We start from the raw sequence: 18309 nt of genomic DNA on the forward strand, positions 1-18309 counted from the left end.
CTATTTCTTTAAGGATAAAATTATCAGCAACTCTGTAGAGCTCAAATTCTACCCACCCTAAGTGTCTTTCTTATATATTCAAGTATAATCAACATTTAATCATCCATGTAAGGATTATTCTAATTAGATACTACTGCATAAAATCCTCACTTCCAAGGGTATAGAAAAAACTTCCCTAAAATATGATACTCTTGCATTTTGGCTACTTTTGGCCTGTTGTTTTCCCTATTTATTCTTTAAGTATTTCTTTTTATCTTATTACTATTGTTGGCATTTCTAGAACTATATCAAATAATGGGAAAGGGGGGGGGAGAACATCCTTCACTTATTCTTGTATTTCCTGGGGAAATTTCTAGTACATCCTCATTTGAGATGATGCTTGCTTTTATGACACTTTTTTAAATGGTATTTAAATTCTAGGACTATGCCTATATTGTGTGGGATTTTTGGCATAAAGGATTGTTATTCTTTGTCAAAGGGCTTTTCTGCACCTAAAATAATCCTGTGGATTTTAGATGTTTTTGTTTTAAATATCATTCATTATGTTGATTGTGCTCCTAGAACGCAAAACCATCCTTGCATCCCTAATGTAAATCTAATTTGGTCAAATTACAAGATAGCTTGGATAAATAACTAACATGTCTAGAAGGATATATTTTTAAATTTTTAATGGATATTCATTAATGATAATAATTTACAGTTCTATATTTTATTGGGAATGGGTATTAGGAGTAAGTATTTATTCTTACTTTGAATTCTCCAAAAATCAAAGCTGTTAATTCATTGGAACCTGAATTTTGCTCAGAGTATTGCTATCAATTCCTAGCCATTTTAGGGATTGAAGGGCAGGATACAAGAGAACAGATGGGAAACTAGACACAGTTCTTCCAGGGTCAGATTTTCCCAAATTAACTTATTTTATTCATGTGAATACGAATATCAAGTACACTATTATTTAAATATATATATACTCCAAATCAAAACAAAGAAGTGTCATCTACTATTTTACATCTACAATATTCCTGTTTCTCTCCATTATTAAAGATAGTCAATAAATAGCATGTTTTTGGATTTTTTTTTTGTAAAATAAAAAACACATTGACATCTCAAAAGCACTAATGTATACTGGACTTGGGAGCCAGGAAGACTGTTCAAATGCTGCCGGCAACATTTCTGGATATGTGACCCTGGGGCAAGTTATTTAATCTCTCCTAGTATCAGTTTCCTCATCTGTAAACTGAAGACAATAAAAGTACCTACCTCTCCCGGGGTTATTGTGAGGATAAAATAATATTTGTAAAGCACTTTGCAACCTTTAAGTACTCTATAAATGCTAGCTGTTTTTATTAATACTTTCTAATATCAAATGAGAAATTAGAACAGAGATTAAAGGTCTTTCTCCATTTTCCACAAATAGAATATTTTGGTTGCTCTGATCTTCAGGTTTTGTTCTAATATTATGTAATTTTGTGCAAAGATAACAAAGACACTGAAGCAAATGCTGGAATCACAATTATTTAACAATCTTTTCATAGGTAATGTGATAAATTAAAGCGTAGGACAAGCTTCCTAAAGATTCTTAATATAGAAAATAAGTTTCTTTCTAAAAACAATATTCATGGTTTATATGCTTATAAAATTGATTCATTAAAAAATACAGTCCAAAGTAATTAGTTTGCAATGCTTTGAATGAGTATGTGTATCATGCTTTGTTTGCTTAATTAAATAAACATAGAAGTAATCTTCATGTCAAAACAGAACAGTGTTGTTTTGTTTTCTTTTTTTATAGTCTAGTGAAACGAGGACATAATATATGGAAAATTTTGGTAAAAAAACATTTTCATTTTACTTACCAGCCCAAGTTGCTCCCTCAGGAACTTCAATAAAATGCCTTCGTATTTGGCCAGGTTTAAAATGTACATCTGTAAAGGCTAGGTCATAATGTGATGATTCATTTACTCTGGAAAAATTAAAATTAAATTAATAAATGTGATGGAAGTTTAGAAAGAAAACAAATATTCAATAAGCATTTATTATATATTGTATTTATATATTACATATAATATATAAGGATGAATGAAATTGAATACTTTGATCCTTTACAATCTTAAATCCTATTTTTCTTTTATGTTGAAATAATTTTCACACAGAAAATAAATTTCGTATCTACTTCTTTCTATCCATAGAACCGAGTGATACATCTTTCCAAAGGAATGTAATATTCAGCAAAGAACATAGGTAATTTTAGGATCTCAAAGAGACTAATACCTTGATTAGAGGCAGCTTTTGTTCTACTGCTTCTGGGCATAGCTGTCTGTCTGCCTCCTATTCCCAAACTAAACTATGTCAATTTCTTGGGTGAGAACCTGTAGTTTCCCTGTATGGGAATCTATGTATTTGCTTTTTTTTTTTTTTTTTTTTTTTTTTTTTTTTTTTAAATAGGAAATCAATAACCTGCTGGAGTTCTTTGTAAGAAAACAAAAAGGAAACCCCAAGAATAGAAATTTATATTTATCTCTGTTAAATTTCACACAGATTCATTTCACTGTTTATTATCTTTCTGGATTCTGAATCTTAGCTATTTCCTCCTCATTTTGTTCAATTAAAAAAAATGTGATAAAATAATTTGACCTTTTCCCTGTCATTATTATTTTATTTCCCTTGAATAGAGGGAAGCTTACATCAGAAGGTCTTCATATTCTTAGCCAATTTACCAGCTAAGAAGAGGATGGTATGAAAGAATGAGATTAAGAAAGTTTTGGAATAGCCACTGCAGGATATGCTAAAGGCATTCAGAAGTGCAGAAATAATAAGAAGCAGTTATCTATTCAATCTCCATTTGAATGTTAAATTTATAGGAAGTCCATTGCTCTGTGAAGTTGGACCATCAGCATCTCCAACTTTAAAGATTGTTGCTTCCTCCTCACTCTCATGATTATGGGTTCACTATAAAAATCATCACCTAACTAAATAAAGGTAACACAGAATAGTTTACTTGCAGATATTTGAAGAAAGGAAGGATTTATGACCAGATAAGAGATAGATTATAAGATATAAAATGAATAATTTTGATTATATTAAAAGGCTTTTGCACAAATGAAACTAATGTAACCAAGATTAGAAGGGAAACAACAAAATGGGGGAAAAATTTTATAACCAATTTCTCTAATAAAGATCTCATTTCTCAAATTTATAGAGAAATGAGTCAAATTTATAAGAATATAAGTCATTCCCCAATTGACAAATGGTCAAAGGATATGAATAAGCAGTTTTCAGATGAAGAAATCAAAGCCACCAATAATCATATGAAAAAATGTTCTAAATCCCTCTTGCTTAGAGAAATGTACTACCTCACACTTATCAGATTGGCCAATATGGCAGTAAAGGAAAATGGTATATCTTGGAGGAGATGTGGTAAAATTGGGACACTAACCACTCTGGAGGGCAATTTGGAACTATGTCCAAAAGGCTATATGTGCATGGCCTTTGGTCTGGTAATACCACTACTAGGTCTGTATCCCAAAAAAAGATTATAAATAATAAAAAAAAAAGGGGAAAAGGACCTACTTATACAAATATGCATATAGCAGATCTTTTTGTAATGGCAAAGAACTGGAAATTGGGAGGATGGCCATAGATTGTGGAATGGCTGAACAATTGTTGTACATGTTCCTGACAGAATACTATCGTGCTATAAGAAATGATAAGCAAGATGATTTCACAAAAAGCTGGAAAGATCTACAGGAACTGATACAGAATGAAATAAGCAGAACTGGGAGAACATTGTACACAACAATAGCAATATTGTACAAGGATCATCAGTAAAAACTTGGCTACTCTCAGCAATGTAATGATCTTGGATAATCTGGAAAGACTTATGATGGGGAATTCTCTCTACCTCCAGAGAAAGAAGTGTTGGAGTAGTCTATCACAAAAGTGTATTTATGGTTTTATTTGGGGGTTTTGGTTATGTATGAGTTTGCTCTTACAACAATGATCAATATGGAAGTATGTTTTGCATGACAATAAAAATAAAATTAAACACACACACACACACACACACACACACCTACCATCACCATTCACCTCCAGGCATGAAACTGTAACCTAGTCAAAGGCCTGTGCTCTTAGACTCTAGACAGGGATGGGAACCTGTTGCCTAAAAGCCTATCCCACCCCCTCTTAAAAAAATTGTCATTGCAATTCAACCTGGGATGTGATTTCTGTTAACAACATAGTTACATGTTATACTGCTTACTAATATTTCCTTAAGAGTGACTTTTGTCCTCTGAAAGAAAAGGAGTTTTTCAACTCTGGTCTAGACTCTAAACTTGATCTGATAACTACACATGAATCTGTAACCAAGGTTAAAATATATTCCCTCCTCTTCTGCTATCCATATACCTCTCATTTTACAAAATGGAGTTTAATCAATGATATACAAGGGTTTTATAGCTGCTTGAATGAAACGGGGTTGTCTACACCAACTGCTTCTGTCATATCACTTCTCATTCTCATACCAAATGCTAGAATGAAGGGAGAATATTCAAGCTTCACCTGTTTCTCTCTGGTACGGTATTAATTATAGCTCAGAAACAAGGTCAGAGAAGATATATTATATGGAGAGAATTAAGACACTAAATGACTAGAATGACTTGTTTGAAGTCAAAGAACTAACAGACTATTAGAGGTGGCAGGAAATTGCATACATTTAAGGTCGCATTCTAGTTAATAGTAGAAATAGAAAAAAGAATCCAAGTCTTCCGATTTCTAATGCAGTGCTCAAATATAAGGCAATGGTAAACTTTAGATTAGAATTCAGCTTTCCTGGATCTGCCACTTTTTCTATATCACATTATTTAAATAACCAACAAGCATTCCATATGATATATCTTTTAATATGCTATATATACTCACTTTGCTGAAATGATAACAGTTACTGGAATTCTGAATAGAGGGCCAGCTTTAGGTGATGATGTATCATAACCACATACCTTTAACAAAAAAATTACTTATATCAGTTAATACAGTGTTTTACTGCAAAATAAAAACAAGAATTAAAATGAAGATACAGAATAAATTGATCCATAGAAGTATCTATACTTGAGACTTTAAAGAAATCTAACATATTTGATGGAATTCAATATCTTTGTCATACCTACTCATACTCAGATGAATGTTGATTAAATTAAATGGCTGAATAATGTTCCAGTTTCAGGGTTATTTTTAAAAAGGCATAGAACCACAGTTATCTAAGTGGCTCAGTGAAGCCTTCAGATCAGAGGTCTGGAGTTCAAATAGTACCTCAGATACTTCCTAGCTGTGGGATCCTGGGCAAGTCACTTAACCTCCACTACCTGGTCTCCAATGCTCTTTTGCTTTGAAACCAATATACAGTTTTGATTCTAAGACAGAACACGATGGGTAAAAAAAGGGCATAGAATCTCTGTGATCTACTTCAGAAACTGATAAACAATTTTACTAGATTTTGATTCATTCAGATCTACAGAATTAAGACCTCACTAATTAACACTAATTCTGTAATTAAAAGAAGAGAAGAGATAAGGAATGGATTTATGATTTCAATGACATAGAGAATATCTAGAGGAGCAAACCCCACCTGCCAAAGCAGGCCCCCGCCTTCTCAATCATTGAGAGGTTAAATGTTTGCCCAGGATCACTGAACCAGTATGTGTCAGAAGGGACTTATAATCAGGTCTCCCAGGCTCCAAGAAGAATTTTCTGTCCACTGTGTCATTTAAAAATGAAGCTTAATTATTCTATTTTAAATGCCAACAAATTAGTGCCATGAAGGAGATTTGTAGTAGTAACAGTTTCTATGTTAAAATGTCTAAAAATAGACTTTGTCAATAGTTTTCTTGGCAAAGATACTGGAAAGGTTTGCCATTTCCTCCTCCAGTGTGTCCTCATCTGTAAATATGAGGAATCAAGGCAAATAAGGATTAAGTGATTTCCAGGCCCACTGCTCTATCCACTGTACCCATCTGTACCCATCTAAAGCTTCATTTCAGCTATGTTTTAAGTATGAAAAAATTTCAAATTAGAGGGAAGTTTAAAAGATATTAAATTAAAAGAAAAAGCGTGTTACAAATTGTAGGTTGTAATATGCTTTTTCTTTTAATTACAGTATCTTTAAAAAAATTTTAATTTCTTTTTTAACTGAAAATGAACATGGCATAATTAACAGCTAAATCAGGAAAGTATGAAGACTTTTAAATATTTCCTAGAAAGCAGTACTTTGGAGTTTTTCATTTAAATATAAGAAAGTAAAAATAAGAGAGAATTTTCGGGGAAAATTTAAAGAGAGCTTAAAAAATACCTCTGTAAAATGTAGTCCTTCTCTCAGGCCCCGAGGATCCACTCGTATATTTACATGTCTACACTGATTCATGAGCTCTAAATGAGTAGGGCATTGAACCCATGAAGAATTTGAAGTTAAAGCTAAATGAAGCTGAAGAGATATTCTTTCAGAATTATCTGCCATTAAAAAGACAAAAAAAGCTACATATCAATATTTTTCTCATTGAACATAAGTACTTATTTTAAATCAAAGGCCTAATCCCTATCAACAGATTTAAAAAATTTATTTCAAATAGTTTCATACATTGGGTGATTATTTAACTCTTTGCAACTGAAAAAATACATATATATTTTAGCTTGTGAAGGAAAACCTGTAATTCTTTATGGCTGCCTCTCCTTTCCCCACATCAAAAGAAGTTTCTTCCCATATCCAGGTAGTGCAAAGTGACAGGGAATACTAATTTCACAAAATACAAAAAAAAGGACAATTTCAAAAAATGACACCAATCCAACTAGCACTCTTAGAAAAAAAGCTTGAGGAGCTAACAATTTGAGTTGCACAGACCAAGACGGACTTTTTTTGGAGGACTGTTATTTCCTATCTAAACAAGATGCACAATGGCCATTCATGAACATGAACCCAATACTGATCATTCTAGGAACTTTGACATGCTCTGAGCAACCTGTTGTTCTTGGGTTCTGGAGGCTCATCATAGTGAATCCAGACTTAGTGAAGACACTGATTGGCTCTAGATCTACTATTGAGAGATCCACTTAGTCTTAATCTCCTCTGGGACCAGGGATTACAAGTACAAACAATCATGCCCAGCAAATGACCTAATTTTATTTTCTTAAAGCTGTTAAAAACAATGAAGTTTTCATGGATCTATGACTTCTCTCTCCAGTAAGTATACTCTACCAACAGAGTGCAACCTATATATGTGTTCTTGAGCTGTACTATTCTTAGCCATGTCCTTCTATAAATCCTCCATAAGACATCTAATGAATGCTCTGAGGACTTTCCTCTAACTCTTAATTACTTCAGGCATACTGATGCCACACTTAAGACTGTCTACATATTCTTATCGCCTTCTGAATGATTACCAATCAACTGCTTTTCATAATGTGATTGATAAGCAATTTTTTCACTTGGTTCTTCTTATAGGAATTACTAGGCTGTCAGACCTTTCTGAGATGATTTAAGAATGACAGAGTATGCCTTGAAATGAGGACAATATCGTTTGTAAACAAGAGCTTCTGGAGAATCTTACAATCAATATGGAATCCCTCTTTCATTTGAATATTGCTGAGGAAGTCCTTTGGGGTAAGCATATATGCTTCTGTCTTATAACTTGCTTTATACTGATAATCTAAGAATTGTTGAACAAAATTATCTCTTTGCCTATGTATAAAAAGGAATCTTTAATATATATTATTTTAATATATGTTTTGTTAATAAAGTCTAACAGTATATTAAAAAATCAGTAAAACAGAATAACTCAAAATCAATTATATCACTGAAGTTTTGATGTGCTGCACAGATCATCTACAAAAGCATGAAGGATACCCTCTCATTATGTGCATTTTAGAGAAATTTTAAAAGAAATCAATGGATCACATATTTAAAGCTAGAACTTGCTTTAAATGTCATACAATTCTATCTATTCACTTTACAAATGAAGAAACTATGTCCCAGAGAGAGTGATTTACCCAAAGTAGATAGATGATCTAGGATTTAAACATGTCTTCTGACTCCAAGTCCAGCAATGTTTTCCACTGAACAATAATAAAGCATGCTGCCACCTTAACTCATGAATCATAGTTAGCAATACTTTCTCATTCTACTCTATGTTGTGATGATTTACTAAAACAGAAATTTTATAACTAAAATAATTTGAATATATATTTCTAAACTATTCATTTATAACGTTAGAAATTAGTATTATTAGGGCATTTGTATTTTGCCCCATATAGAATCTAATAGTACCTACATGCTCATGAAATTTGAATATAAACATTTTTACAAAATTTACATTATTTATTTACCGCTTACCAGTATTCTCAGGAAATACAGGTTCTATGCCAACCCCATGATCTGAAGGTGCAGCTACCTGGACAGGATCTCGGAGGTAGATGCCACGGTTACTTCCAACAGTAAGAGTAAAACCTATTTTATTGGTGAATGATGTATTTTGAACGAGGTAGTCAAATGCTTTATCGACCTAAGCAGAAAAACAAATTGACAATTAGTAAAATATAGGCTTAGGTCTAGAAATTTGCTTGGCTGCAAATCACCAGTAATTTCAATTAAGCAAAAAAAAAAAAAAAAAAAGGTACAAAAAGATTAAATTACCCTAAAAAATACAAGCTTACGCTCCTAAGAATTTTATAGCTCCTTTGAAGACTTACAAGTAGAACTGATAAGTAATATACATTGAATTTCCTTGGTTGGATCATCAGACTCTAAATGACACCGATTTTATGTGTGGCCCTAAGAATCTTAAACTTTAGATGAACTAGATGCTCATTAGACTAGAAATAATTAACTTTGTAGTCCTGATATCATTTTTTAAAATGTGAAGAACTTAATAATAAACAGTGATAAAAATTATTTCAGTGGGAAAACATCTCTATTCTTCAAATCTTGCCAAATCTAATTCCATGTGATGATAAAGGTCAGTAATATTGTTCATTTGAAAATAGTTTTTATATTTGATCTTAAAATGTAATTAAACTGCTTCTAGATCTCACACTGGTTTGGTGCTGGCCTCTTACCACTAAGAGCATTGAAATAATGCTGGTGTGGAAAGGAGAAGTAGCTGTAACAAATTAGTAACAGAATACTGACTATGTTATAATATATAACAAGAGTATGACTACTACTTAATAAATGATGACCTCCAGCTTTGTAAGAATTAAATAGTTCTGCTTCAATTTCTAATTTCTATTTTCAAATTAAAAGAAAAAAATTTTTGTAATGATTACCTCTAAATCTACATAATAACTATGTCATGATTTTAGTAAACACAAGATAACTCAATCTACAAAGTAACAATCTAAAAAAGTAATTTAGTTTACAAGAATTCTTTTAGTAGTAGTCTCTAAATGCCACCAATTTGTCACTTCTTCCGGAACTTTGCTCATACTCTTATTCCTAAGTAATTACAATTTAGAAGTCACTCAATCTACCATAATATAATCTAGTTCTACCAACTCTAGGCTCTCAGTCATGGCTCCATCTTTATATCCCAATATTTTGCTTAAAAACATCAAAAGAGGGGGCAGGTGAGTAGCTCAGTGGATTGAGAGCCAGGCTTAGAGACAAGAGGTACTAGGTTCAAATCTGACCTCAGACACTTCCCAGCTGTGTGACCCTGGGCAAGTCACTTGACCCCCATTGCCTACCCTTACCACTTTTCTACCTTGGAGCCAATACAAGGTATTGACTCCAAGACAGAAGGTAAGGGTTTAAAAAAAAAAAAAAAAAAAGCAAAAGACTGGGTGCAATGTATGAAACAGAAAAAATATTCTCTTTTTATTTGTAGCACAAGAAACTATACTAAGTAAAAGAACTGAGTACTTCAATCTAGGATTTAGATAAATAAAATAAAAATTTCAAAAGGGATTATTTTAAAGTAAGTTTGTCTGACCTCAGACACTTCCTAGCTGTGTCACCCTGAGCAAGTCACTTAACTTCCATTGCCTAGTCTTTACCACTTTTCTGCCTTAGAACCAATATACAACATTGATTCTAAGATGGAAGGTAAGGGTTATAAAAATAAATTAAGTTTGTGCTAGGTTGTCATTTTAATGATTTATAATCCATTTACAGGTATAAGAAAACAATACCTGAATAACACCATGTCCTTGGGCAAACACTTCTATATTTTCAGCCTTCACTGCTGTATTTTCCAGTGCTCTTCTGACTGAATGAACTGTGTAATGAATGTCATTAGCTTTCAGTCCTAAAATATGGGAAAAGAAAATCTGTTTAAAGATAACTGGCTGCAGAAAATACTTTATTTCAACTTAGAATTACATATAGGCTTTTTTAATTTAGAGCATATCATTTCTGATTTGGAAATAAAAAAACAATTTTACTGAAATAATAATAGTTAAACTTTACTGAGGTCCTTTGAAGTTTGGCAGCCAAGTAACACAGTGGATAGTGTGTTGGGTCTGGAATCAGCAAGACTCATCTTACTGAGTTAAAATCTGCTCTCAGACACTAGCTGGGTGACTGAGCAAGTCGCTTAGCCCCATTTGCCTTACCTAATATAAAATGAGCTGAAGAAGGAAATGGCAAATCAACCACTATCTTTGCCAAGAACAAACTTAATTGAGATCAGAGTCAGACATGATTGAAACAATTCTTTAACAACTGAGATTTGTAAAGTTTTTTTAATATAATACACCATCTCATTAAATAAAAACCTTGTGAAGTATTATCACATTTTATCTAAGGAAACTAAGGATCATAGTGATTAAAAAAGTGACTTACCCAGATCACTAAGCTAATAGTTATCTGTGACAGGATTTGGCCCCAGTTCTTTCAGACTCCTCCCTGGCCCCTGCCACCCCCCTTCTCAGCTAGCACTCTAGCCACCCTTCCTTCAGAAGTTACACTGTCCCAATCAAAATTTTGGTGGCCAAAGGACAACAAAAGAGATGAAAGACAGATGTAACTGTATGTGTCTGAAGAGCAATGGAGCAATGAATGGCAGGGTAATGCCACTTATTATGAATAATGACTTACTTCCAAGTAAAATGAAGAATAAAATATGCCACTCATGACATGATGACTATGATCAGAAAAGGAGGGGTACGCTTGTCACACGGCAAGAACAAAAATAGTATGCTGCCAGCTACCCACAGAAAGTTAAAAATAATTAAAGGATGAACCCCATAATTTAGACAGTTGCAGGCTCAACAACATCACTCTTATACGTTCCACTGTCTAAACTATTGCTTTTAGGATAAAATTATAAATTTCTCTATTTGGCATTTAAATCCTTTCCCATCTAACCACAAACTACTTTTCTAGGATAATTTTTTCCTTCTGTAAGTCTGATAAAAATGACCTTTCTACTATTCCTCACACATGACACTCTATCTCCCCTCTCCATACTCTGGCAATATCCTTCATGTCTGAAATGCATTACCTCCTCACCACCACCTCAGAATCCCTTGTTTGCTTCAAGATTTCATTTATGCCCTACCTTCTAAAGGAAGCCTTTTTCTGATACTTCCAAGATCTCAGGTCTCTCCCTCCTCCTCCCTTACTCTGTATTTATTTTGAATGGACTATGCATGCTGTCTCCTCCAACAGGATGCACACTCTTTGAGGGCTGAGACTTTTGTTTTTGGTTTTGTATCCCCAGTGCCTAGGAGTGCTGAACACATAACAGATGCTTCAAAATAATGCATTGAGTGACTAGACAGATTTTTCTACAAAGAATTATGGGAAAACATGTAAAGTGCATATGGTATGAGATGGTATCAATAAGCTGCAAATTGTGAAACTGGAAAGAATACCTATATGGGTCCATAGATGCATTAAAGAATGGAAATAATATATTAAAAACCAAACATGATTTATTTACCTGAGAGTATCAAAGCAATGCCTCCACAAGCATTGGGAGAGGACATAGATGTCCCATTCATAAGCTGAGTTCCTCGTAACGTCCAGTTAGGAACAGAAGCAATAGCTCCACCAGGTGCACTAATACTCACTCCAAGTGCCCCATCGGTACTAAGAATAAAAATAAAATTATTAACTTTTAATAAGCAATAGAGGTAATAAAAGTTTGAGGAATGACAATTTATTAGGGCTTTCTAATCTATAATGGAATACTGATAAAACATTAGGAAATGCCAGAACTCTATACTACTTGTAAACAAGGATAGTGCTGTGTAGGAGAAAATCTACTGGCCTTGGGAGTCAAGAGACTTAGGTTTATATCCTGGGTCCAAATGAGCTATATGACCATGAGAAAGTCATTTATACACTTTGAGCCTCATTTTTCTCATCTATAAAATGGAAATAATGCTTATATTATTTATTACCCAGAGCTTTTGTAGGGAAAATACACTGTATAGTAAAAGCATTTTATATATAAAGGTAAATGATCATTATATGATCCTATACTAAAGCTGGAGGATTTAAATATGGTCATACTGAAAGACTGTATGTCTATCACAGAAGGACTAATTTAACTAATTCAGAGAATCTTATCGTAAAGTGGGCTTCAGAGTGATGGATTTTTTCAGTCCCAGGAACTTTGGAAAATTTTAAGTCAGCAATGGGTCACTTTTATTCTATGAAGACAGTATACACAATGATGAATTAATAAATCCTTAGAGTAGTAAATAGTATGTATGTATGTATGTATGCCTGCTTCTTCTTATAAAGCACTAAAAAGTACACTGAACTTTATTTATATGAATGGTTATCTATGTCACTTTATTATCTTATTTGACTCCAGGAATACTATCTCATGCCTCTGGCCTTGGTTTCCTTAACTATGTAATTAGGAATTTGGAATAAATAAGCCCCGAAATTTTTTCTAGTTCTATGATACTGTGTTAACTAACAAGTTGTCACATAAGAACTTAAGGTAGTGAACTTCATAGGAATGGTGCCATTTACAATTTATAAAGGAAACTCATGAAATTCCCACATCCCCCTCAAATCAAATGGAGTAGAGAGCTCACTTTGTCTATCCTCTTTATCATCTGTCCATTCCAAAGCCCAGGAGAGAACCCCTTAACCATTATTTTGCCAGGTGTTCTCATTGCATGCAAACACCATTAGCCTAAGAAAGAAAAAAATGCTTAAGAAACTGTTATATCTCTGGAATGCTTTTTAGCTCACATGCAGTCGCATGATCTAAAAAAGGAATAACACTTACTTAAAACTATATAGTTGAGGTGTAGCTAGATGACTCAGTGGATTGAAGACAGTCTCAAACTTCTTGGCTATGTGGCCTTGGGCAAGTCACTAAACCCCCACAGCTTAGCCTTTATCACTCTCCTGGCTTAGAACCAATTGGTTCTAAGACAGAAAGTAAAGGTAAGGGTGAAAAAAAACCAATCTATACAGTTACTTCCAGTTGTGAGTTTGAATTTTTCCCAACCCAATTTTATTATCTTCAAAAACTAAAACGCAGTGGAACTGGCCTTAAAAGGGCTGTTAAAATCTGCTGTTGTGATAAAGCTCTGCAAATGTATGAAGGAATGTTTGACTTTTATCATAATTCAAACCTTTAGTACCACAAGATGGAAGTAACTATATTATTATCCTAAAGATAACAAGAATGTCATAGTGTTGCAACTATTCAGATTATAATAGTTGAGAACTGATAGAAACAGAATTTATTCTATATTTTACTTTTTTTTTTTGCCAAACTATATTCAGAAAATACAATGAATTAATTGAATTGAGTTTCATTCTTCTATTCAGCAGTTTACTTTGTTCTAGTAGTATCAGTAAAATTAGAAATTGTCAAATGTACATAATAGTACAGAGATTGAATAAAATTAAAACTTCTATCCAGAGTCCACATGTGGAAAAACAAAGTTTACATGTAGGTCATAAATTAGCTAAGTGTCCCTTCAAGCACTAATCCAATTATTTTAGAGATGAGAAAATTAAGTACCACCAAAGGGAAAAATGGTTGGTGTGAGGTCAAACAGTGCCTAAATATAAGGTCTTTAGTATCCTCCCCCTCATTATAGCTTTGTATCTTTAACTTAATGCCTTCAAGATATTAATTTTGACCTACCTGGGGCCTCTAGAAGACCAAGTGTATTGATTAGCAGGCAATTTCTCTCTTAGTGAATACTCGGCAACCATCATGTCCGGAGAAACATAAGCACCAACTCCTAAGAAACAGATATCAGAATTAACAAATTACAAAACAAAAACAAAAATGCTCTCCAATGTTATGTAATATGGAAATAATAATTGTTCCATAAAATGCCACTAGATTTATTGAAGAAAAAGAAAGTCACTTTTAGTTAACTGATGTGTCAACAGCATTTGCTAAATGTATATTAAGATTACAGAAAAAGCTGCAAAGAACAGATGAATAAATTTATTTACTAGAATTCACAATTTGAAGAAGAAAACTAATGCAAATATACATGTGACAAACTAAAGTAAGAAAAATTTTGACAGTACAGAAAAATATACAAGTGCAAAACAATCATAATGTATGTAAATTCTCAGACTTAAAAGTTAAAAGAAGCTTTTAGAAATAATTTGTCCAAGCATCTTATTTTACAGATGAGGACACTGAGGTCAGATACATTAGAGGGTTTTTCTATGGTCACACAGCAACAGAGTGAACTGCCAAACAAATGAATGTCCTTTCTTACTACACAGTACTGCCACAGAACCTAGGTATTGGGGATGAGAATTCAAGACGTATTTACAGATAACTTCTGTTTATGTGTGTGTTTATGATTGATTAGTAATATTCCATTGCTGGACCAATAATTGTTACAAAATTGATCACTTGATGAGTATATACTATCTTTTTCTATCATCATTAGAATTATAGTGGCCTCCAACATTTTTGTATTTGATGGTTCTATTGCTTCTTTCCTTTCCCTCTTCTAACTATTACATCTCAAAGTCTGGTTCTAGTAGCTCTTTCTATTTTTGATTTGCTATTCCTAATAAGCTGTTTGGAAAACCTATATCACAACTTGTCAAACTGGCAAATCTAAACTGTATACATAATTCTGGCCTGAGAGTAACTCTCTACAAACCTAAGTATGTATAGGAAGCCTCCTGATGTTTACAATCCTTTAGCTCACAGACCAAAGTTTTTTCCAAGTCAACAAAGTGATGATCTGCATTTTTTAAGGTTCCTATCATGTTATGAGCAAGAAACTCTAGTAGGTAAACACTACAAATGAAAAAAGATGAAGTTTGAGCCTAAAAAAGATTAAGTCAAGGAGCACAGTTGAACTTGAGTACAGAGTAGACAGAATCTGATCTGGTTATCTGTATATACATTCTATTCCTAGGCTTAACTATAAACTCCTAAAGGGCAGGGATCATGTCAAATGTATCTGCCCTTCCCTAGCACTGAACCATATATGTAAATGGAGTTTAGTATATTCTCGTGGAACTGAATTGGATAAATGAGACTAAAATTTATCTTAGAAGTATACAGAAATATAGTTTACTAAACTGATAAAGTAGTTAATGAATTTGTTCAATGAAGTTGAGCACTCAAAGTTATAAAATTGAATTATTCACAGAAAACTTTAAAATTAAATTGTCTAATGAACATGAAAATGTTTTCAGTATATTCTTTTTGCATTAAAAATAAAGAAGTTCTCCAGGTCTTAGGAGTTCTTTATCCTTTATTTTTTTAGAAAATACAAAAAAAGTAATATTCATTCTTGTAATTAGTATTTTTAACTATCATGAATAATTTTAGTTTAAATAATAAATTACAGAACTATGAATAGGTCATGTGCATAATATACATGTAAGGTTTAGATAAAGTGATGTCTAAAGTCCCTAAAATCTATCTATAATTTTGTGCTTTTTAATTCTCATAGAAAGAAGCCACCTATTGAATCTGATATGTAACTACTTATTTAATTCAATTGGATAAATATTTATTATAAACATATAATATGTGTAAAGCACTATTTAGGTAACAAGGGCATGAAATACCATAAAAAATGAAGCCATTCCTATCCTTGAGGACTACTCATTTCTATTGGAGAGTTATACAACACAACTGAAGTATTTACAAAGTAATTTCAATATTAAAAGAATGTGAGTACCTAGGAAGATTAGGTAAACTCTTGTAAGATTTGAGATCTGAGCTGTGTTTTAATGGAAATTAGAAATCCTATGAAGCATTTAAGGATGGGATTTGTGTAGACATTTCAGACAGAGGGTAGCAAGAGTGCAAAAGTGTTACCAAGACAAAAAAAAGAAATCCCATGCAGAGGTTAAGGCTAGCATGTCAGTTTGATTAGAATAGAATGTGCGTTGGGGAGTTATAGTAAAAAGAAAAGATAGATGTAAACCATATGGTAAAGGACTTCACAAATCATAAAATAACCCTTCTTTATACCTTCCTGTTTAATGACTTTTTCATTAGAGAAACTACACAGAGATAACACTGAAGGAGCCAAGAATTCCTTCCAAATAAGACAGAACTTTGCAAATCTACCAGCATGAGACAATTAGAAAATTATTCCCTCAGCAGAATCCAGCCAGAACAGACAGCATGACAAAGGGATTTTGATACAAAAGATAAGTACATAAGATAAGAAATGAGAAATTTTAAAATCTAGAACCTTTAAAATGATTAAAAGGAAAAGAAAGTAGCTAATAGAAGATATTTGCTATTTAATTGAAGATTTGTTTCATAGGAATAACAGAATTTAAGAACTCTTAGAGCTTACCTATACTAAAGTTCTCATTTTACAAATAAAGAAACTAGTTCCAAAAGAATACTAAATATCAAGGACAAACACCTAAAATCTACTTAGCAGCCAAGTTGGGATCAGAATTAAACACCCTTAACCTTTCCACTATGCTGTACTCACCATATTAGTGTTAAGTTCAGATATCTCAAAAGTTATATACTTTTATAGAATTGTAGCTTGGGATACAAAAATGAGATAAATTTTTGCATATAGACAATGAAAGAATTTATTATGCTTGACTATGCATATTTGTCATAAGAATTTGGCATTTCTTTTTAATTGAGGGCAACAGAGAAAATAAAAGCTTGTTAATTGAAAAAAAATGGGACAGCTACACTGGAAAATTTGGTTTACAAATTTGGAGAAAAAATGAAGGGGAAAGAAACCATCTTGAAATAAGGAAAAGTGTGTTAAAATCACCATTCTCTGCTGCCACCTCTTGGTAGTGACCTAAATTGAAAAAAATCTTAGTTGCTAAAACTATGAATTCTTTGAAATTGATCTTATTAGTGAAAGGAGGATCATGAAGACAAGCTTAAAAAAAGATTTCTTCATATGCCTAAAAACAGTGGTTTCAAGCAAAAATTACCTTTTTTTCTTTCTATTATATGGTAGAATTAAAACTCCTCTAATTTAGTGGGAGTTAAAAATTGTATTTCTATAAAATGGATAACAATCTTAAAATTTTCTCTACTCACTGGAGAAGTAGATGAACTGGAGAAACAGATGTGGAAAGTGCTGTAAGACGCTTGCTATCTTATGTTTGTTTTATTTTTCCCCCCTTTGTTAAGAAGGAACTGGGAAAAGTTAAAAAGAGAATTGGGAAATAAAAGTGGTGGGAAGAGAACATAAACAAAATTTTTTTTTAAAAAACAGAATGGGCTATAGTTCAATAGCTTATTTTGCTAAAAACCTTTTCCTGGGAAAATAAAAGCAACATTGGAAGAAAATGATTTTTAAAAATTCCAGAATAGTTGAATTATGACAAGAATGACATGCTTTTAGAGATGGTAGGGGATTATTTGCCATAAAGAGTATTTATAGCTACTACATATCCAGCTAGAGAATTTGTTTTATACTATTATAGTAAAGATGGTTCAAAGGCAACAAAATTTCCAACGATTGGCAAAAGCCCTGGGATGTTCTTTCTTATTTGGTGATCTAAATGAAGGCAAGGGCAATCTCATAACTAGTGTCAGGGAGGAACTGGACACCTTCTAAGCCAGTGATGGGCCAAAGCGGCCCCCTGAAATTTTCTACCCAGCTGTGCAACATTATTCCTAATCTGACAAATACAATGAATAGGATACAATACAATGAAACTTTGGAAGAGTTGCCTTAGAAACAGACTGATAGATGAGCATTTCCTTTCCTTGGCCCCCCTCTTTAAAAAGTTTGCCCATCACTATTCTAAACCATTCATATGATGTTGGTAAGCTGGAACAGAAACAGTGGTAAAAACAGTACATAAAAGGGGTTTTGCCATAAGCCTGAGCCCTCATACCAAATGCTAAGACCTAGATA

General features: G+C 32.8%; 1 protein-coding gene across 2 annotated transcripts in view; it reads right to left on the minus strand.

Moving 5' to 3' along the window:
- TPP2 (tripeptidyl peptidase 2) overlaps nt 1-18309 on the minus strand; it is a 90879-nt gene that overhangs the window by 38100 nt on the left and 34470 nt on the right. For both annotated transcript variants that reach the window (XM_044670543.1, XM_044670542.1), the window contains exons 10-16: nt 14106-14205; nt 11925-12073; nt 10171-10286; nt 8375-8543; nt 6341-6498; nt 4918-4994; nt 1854-1960 (exon numbers count right to left, since the gene is read on the minus strand). In XM_044670543.1, the coding sequence (XP_044526478.1) occupies nt 1854-1960; nt 4918-4994; nt 6341-6498; nt 8375-8543; nt 10171-10286; nt 11925-12073; nt 14106-14205 (876 nt within the window). The remainder of the gene's footprint in view (nt 1-1853; nt 1961-4917; nt 4995-6340; nt 6499-8374; nt 8544-10170; nt 10287-11924; nt 12074-14105; nt 14206-18309) is intronic.

Source organism: Gracilinanus agilis, chromosome 3 (assembly GCF_016433145.1).
Source record: "Gracilinanus agilis isolate LMUSP501 chromosome 3, AgileGrace, whole genome shotgun sequence".
NCBI lineage: Eukaryota > Metazoa > Chordata > Mammalia > Didelphimorphia > Didelphidae > Gracilinanus > Gracilinanus agilis.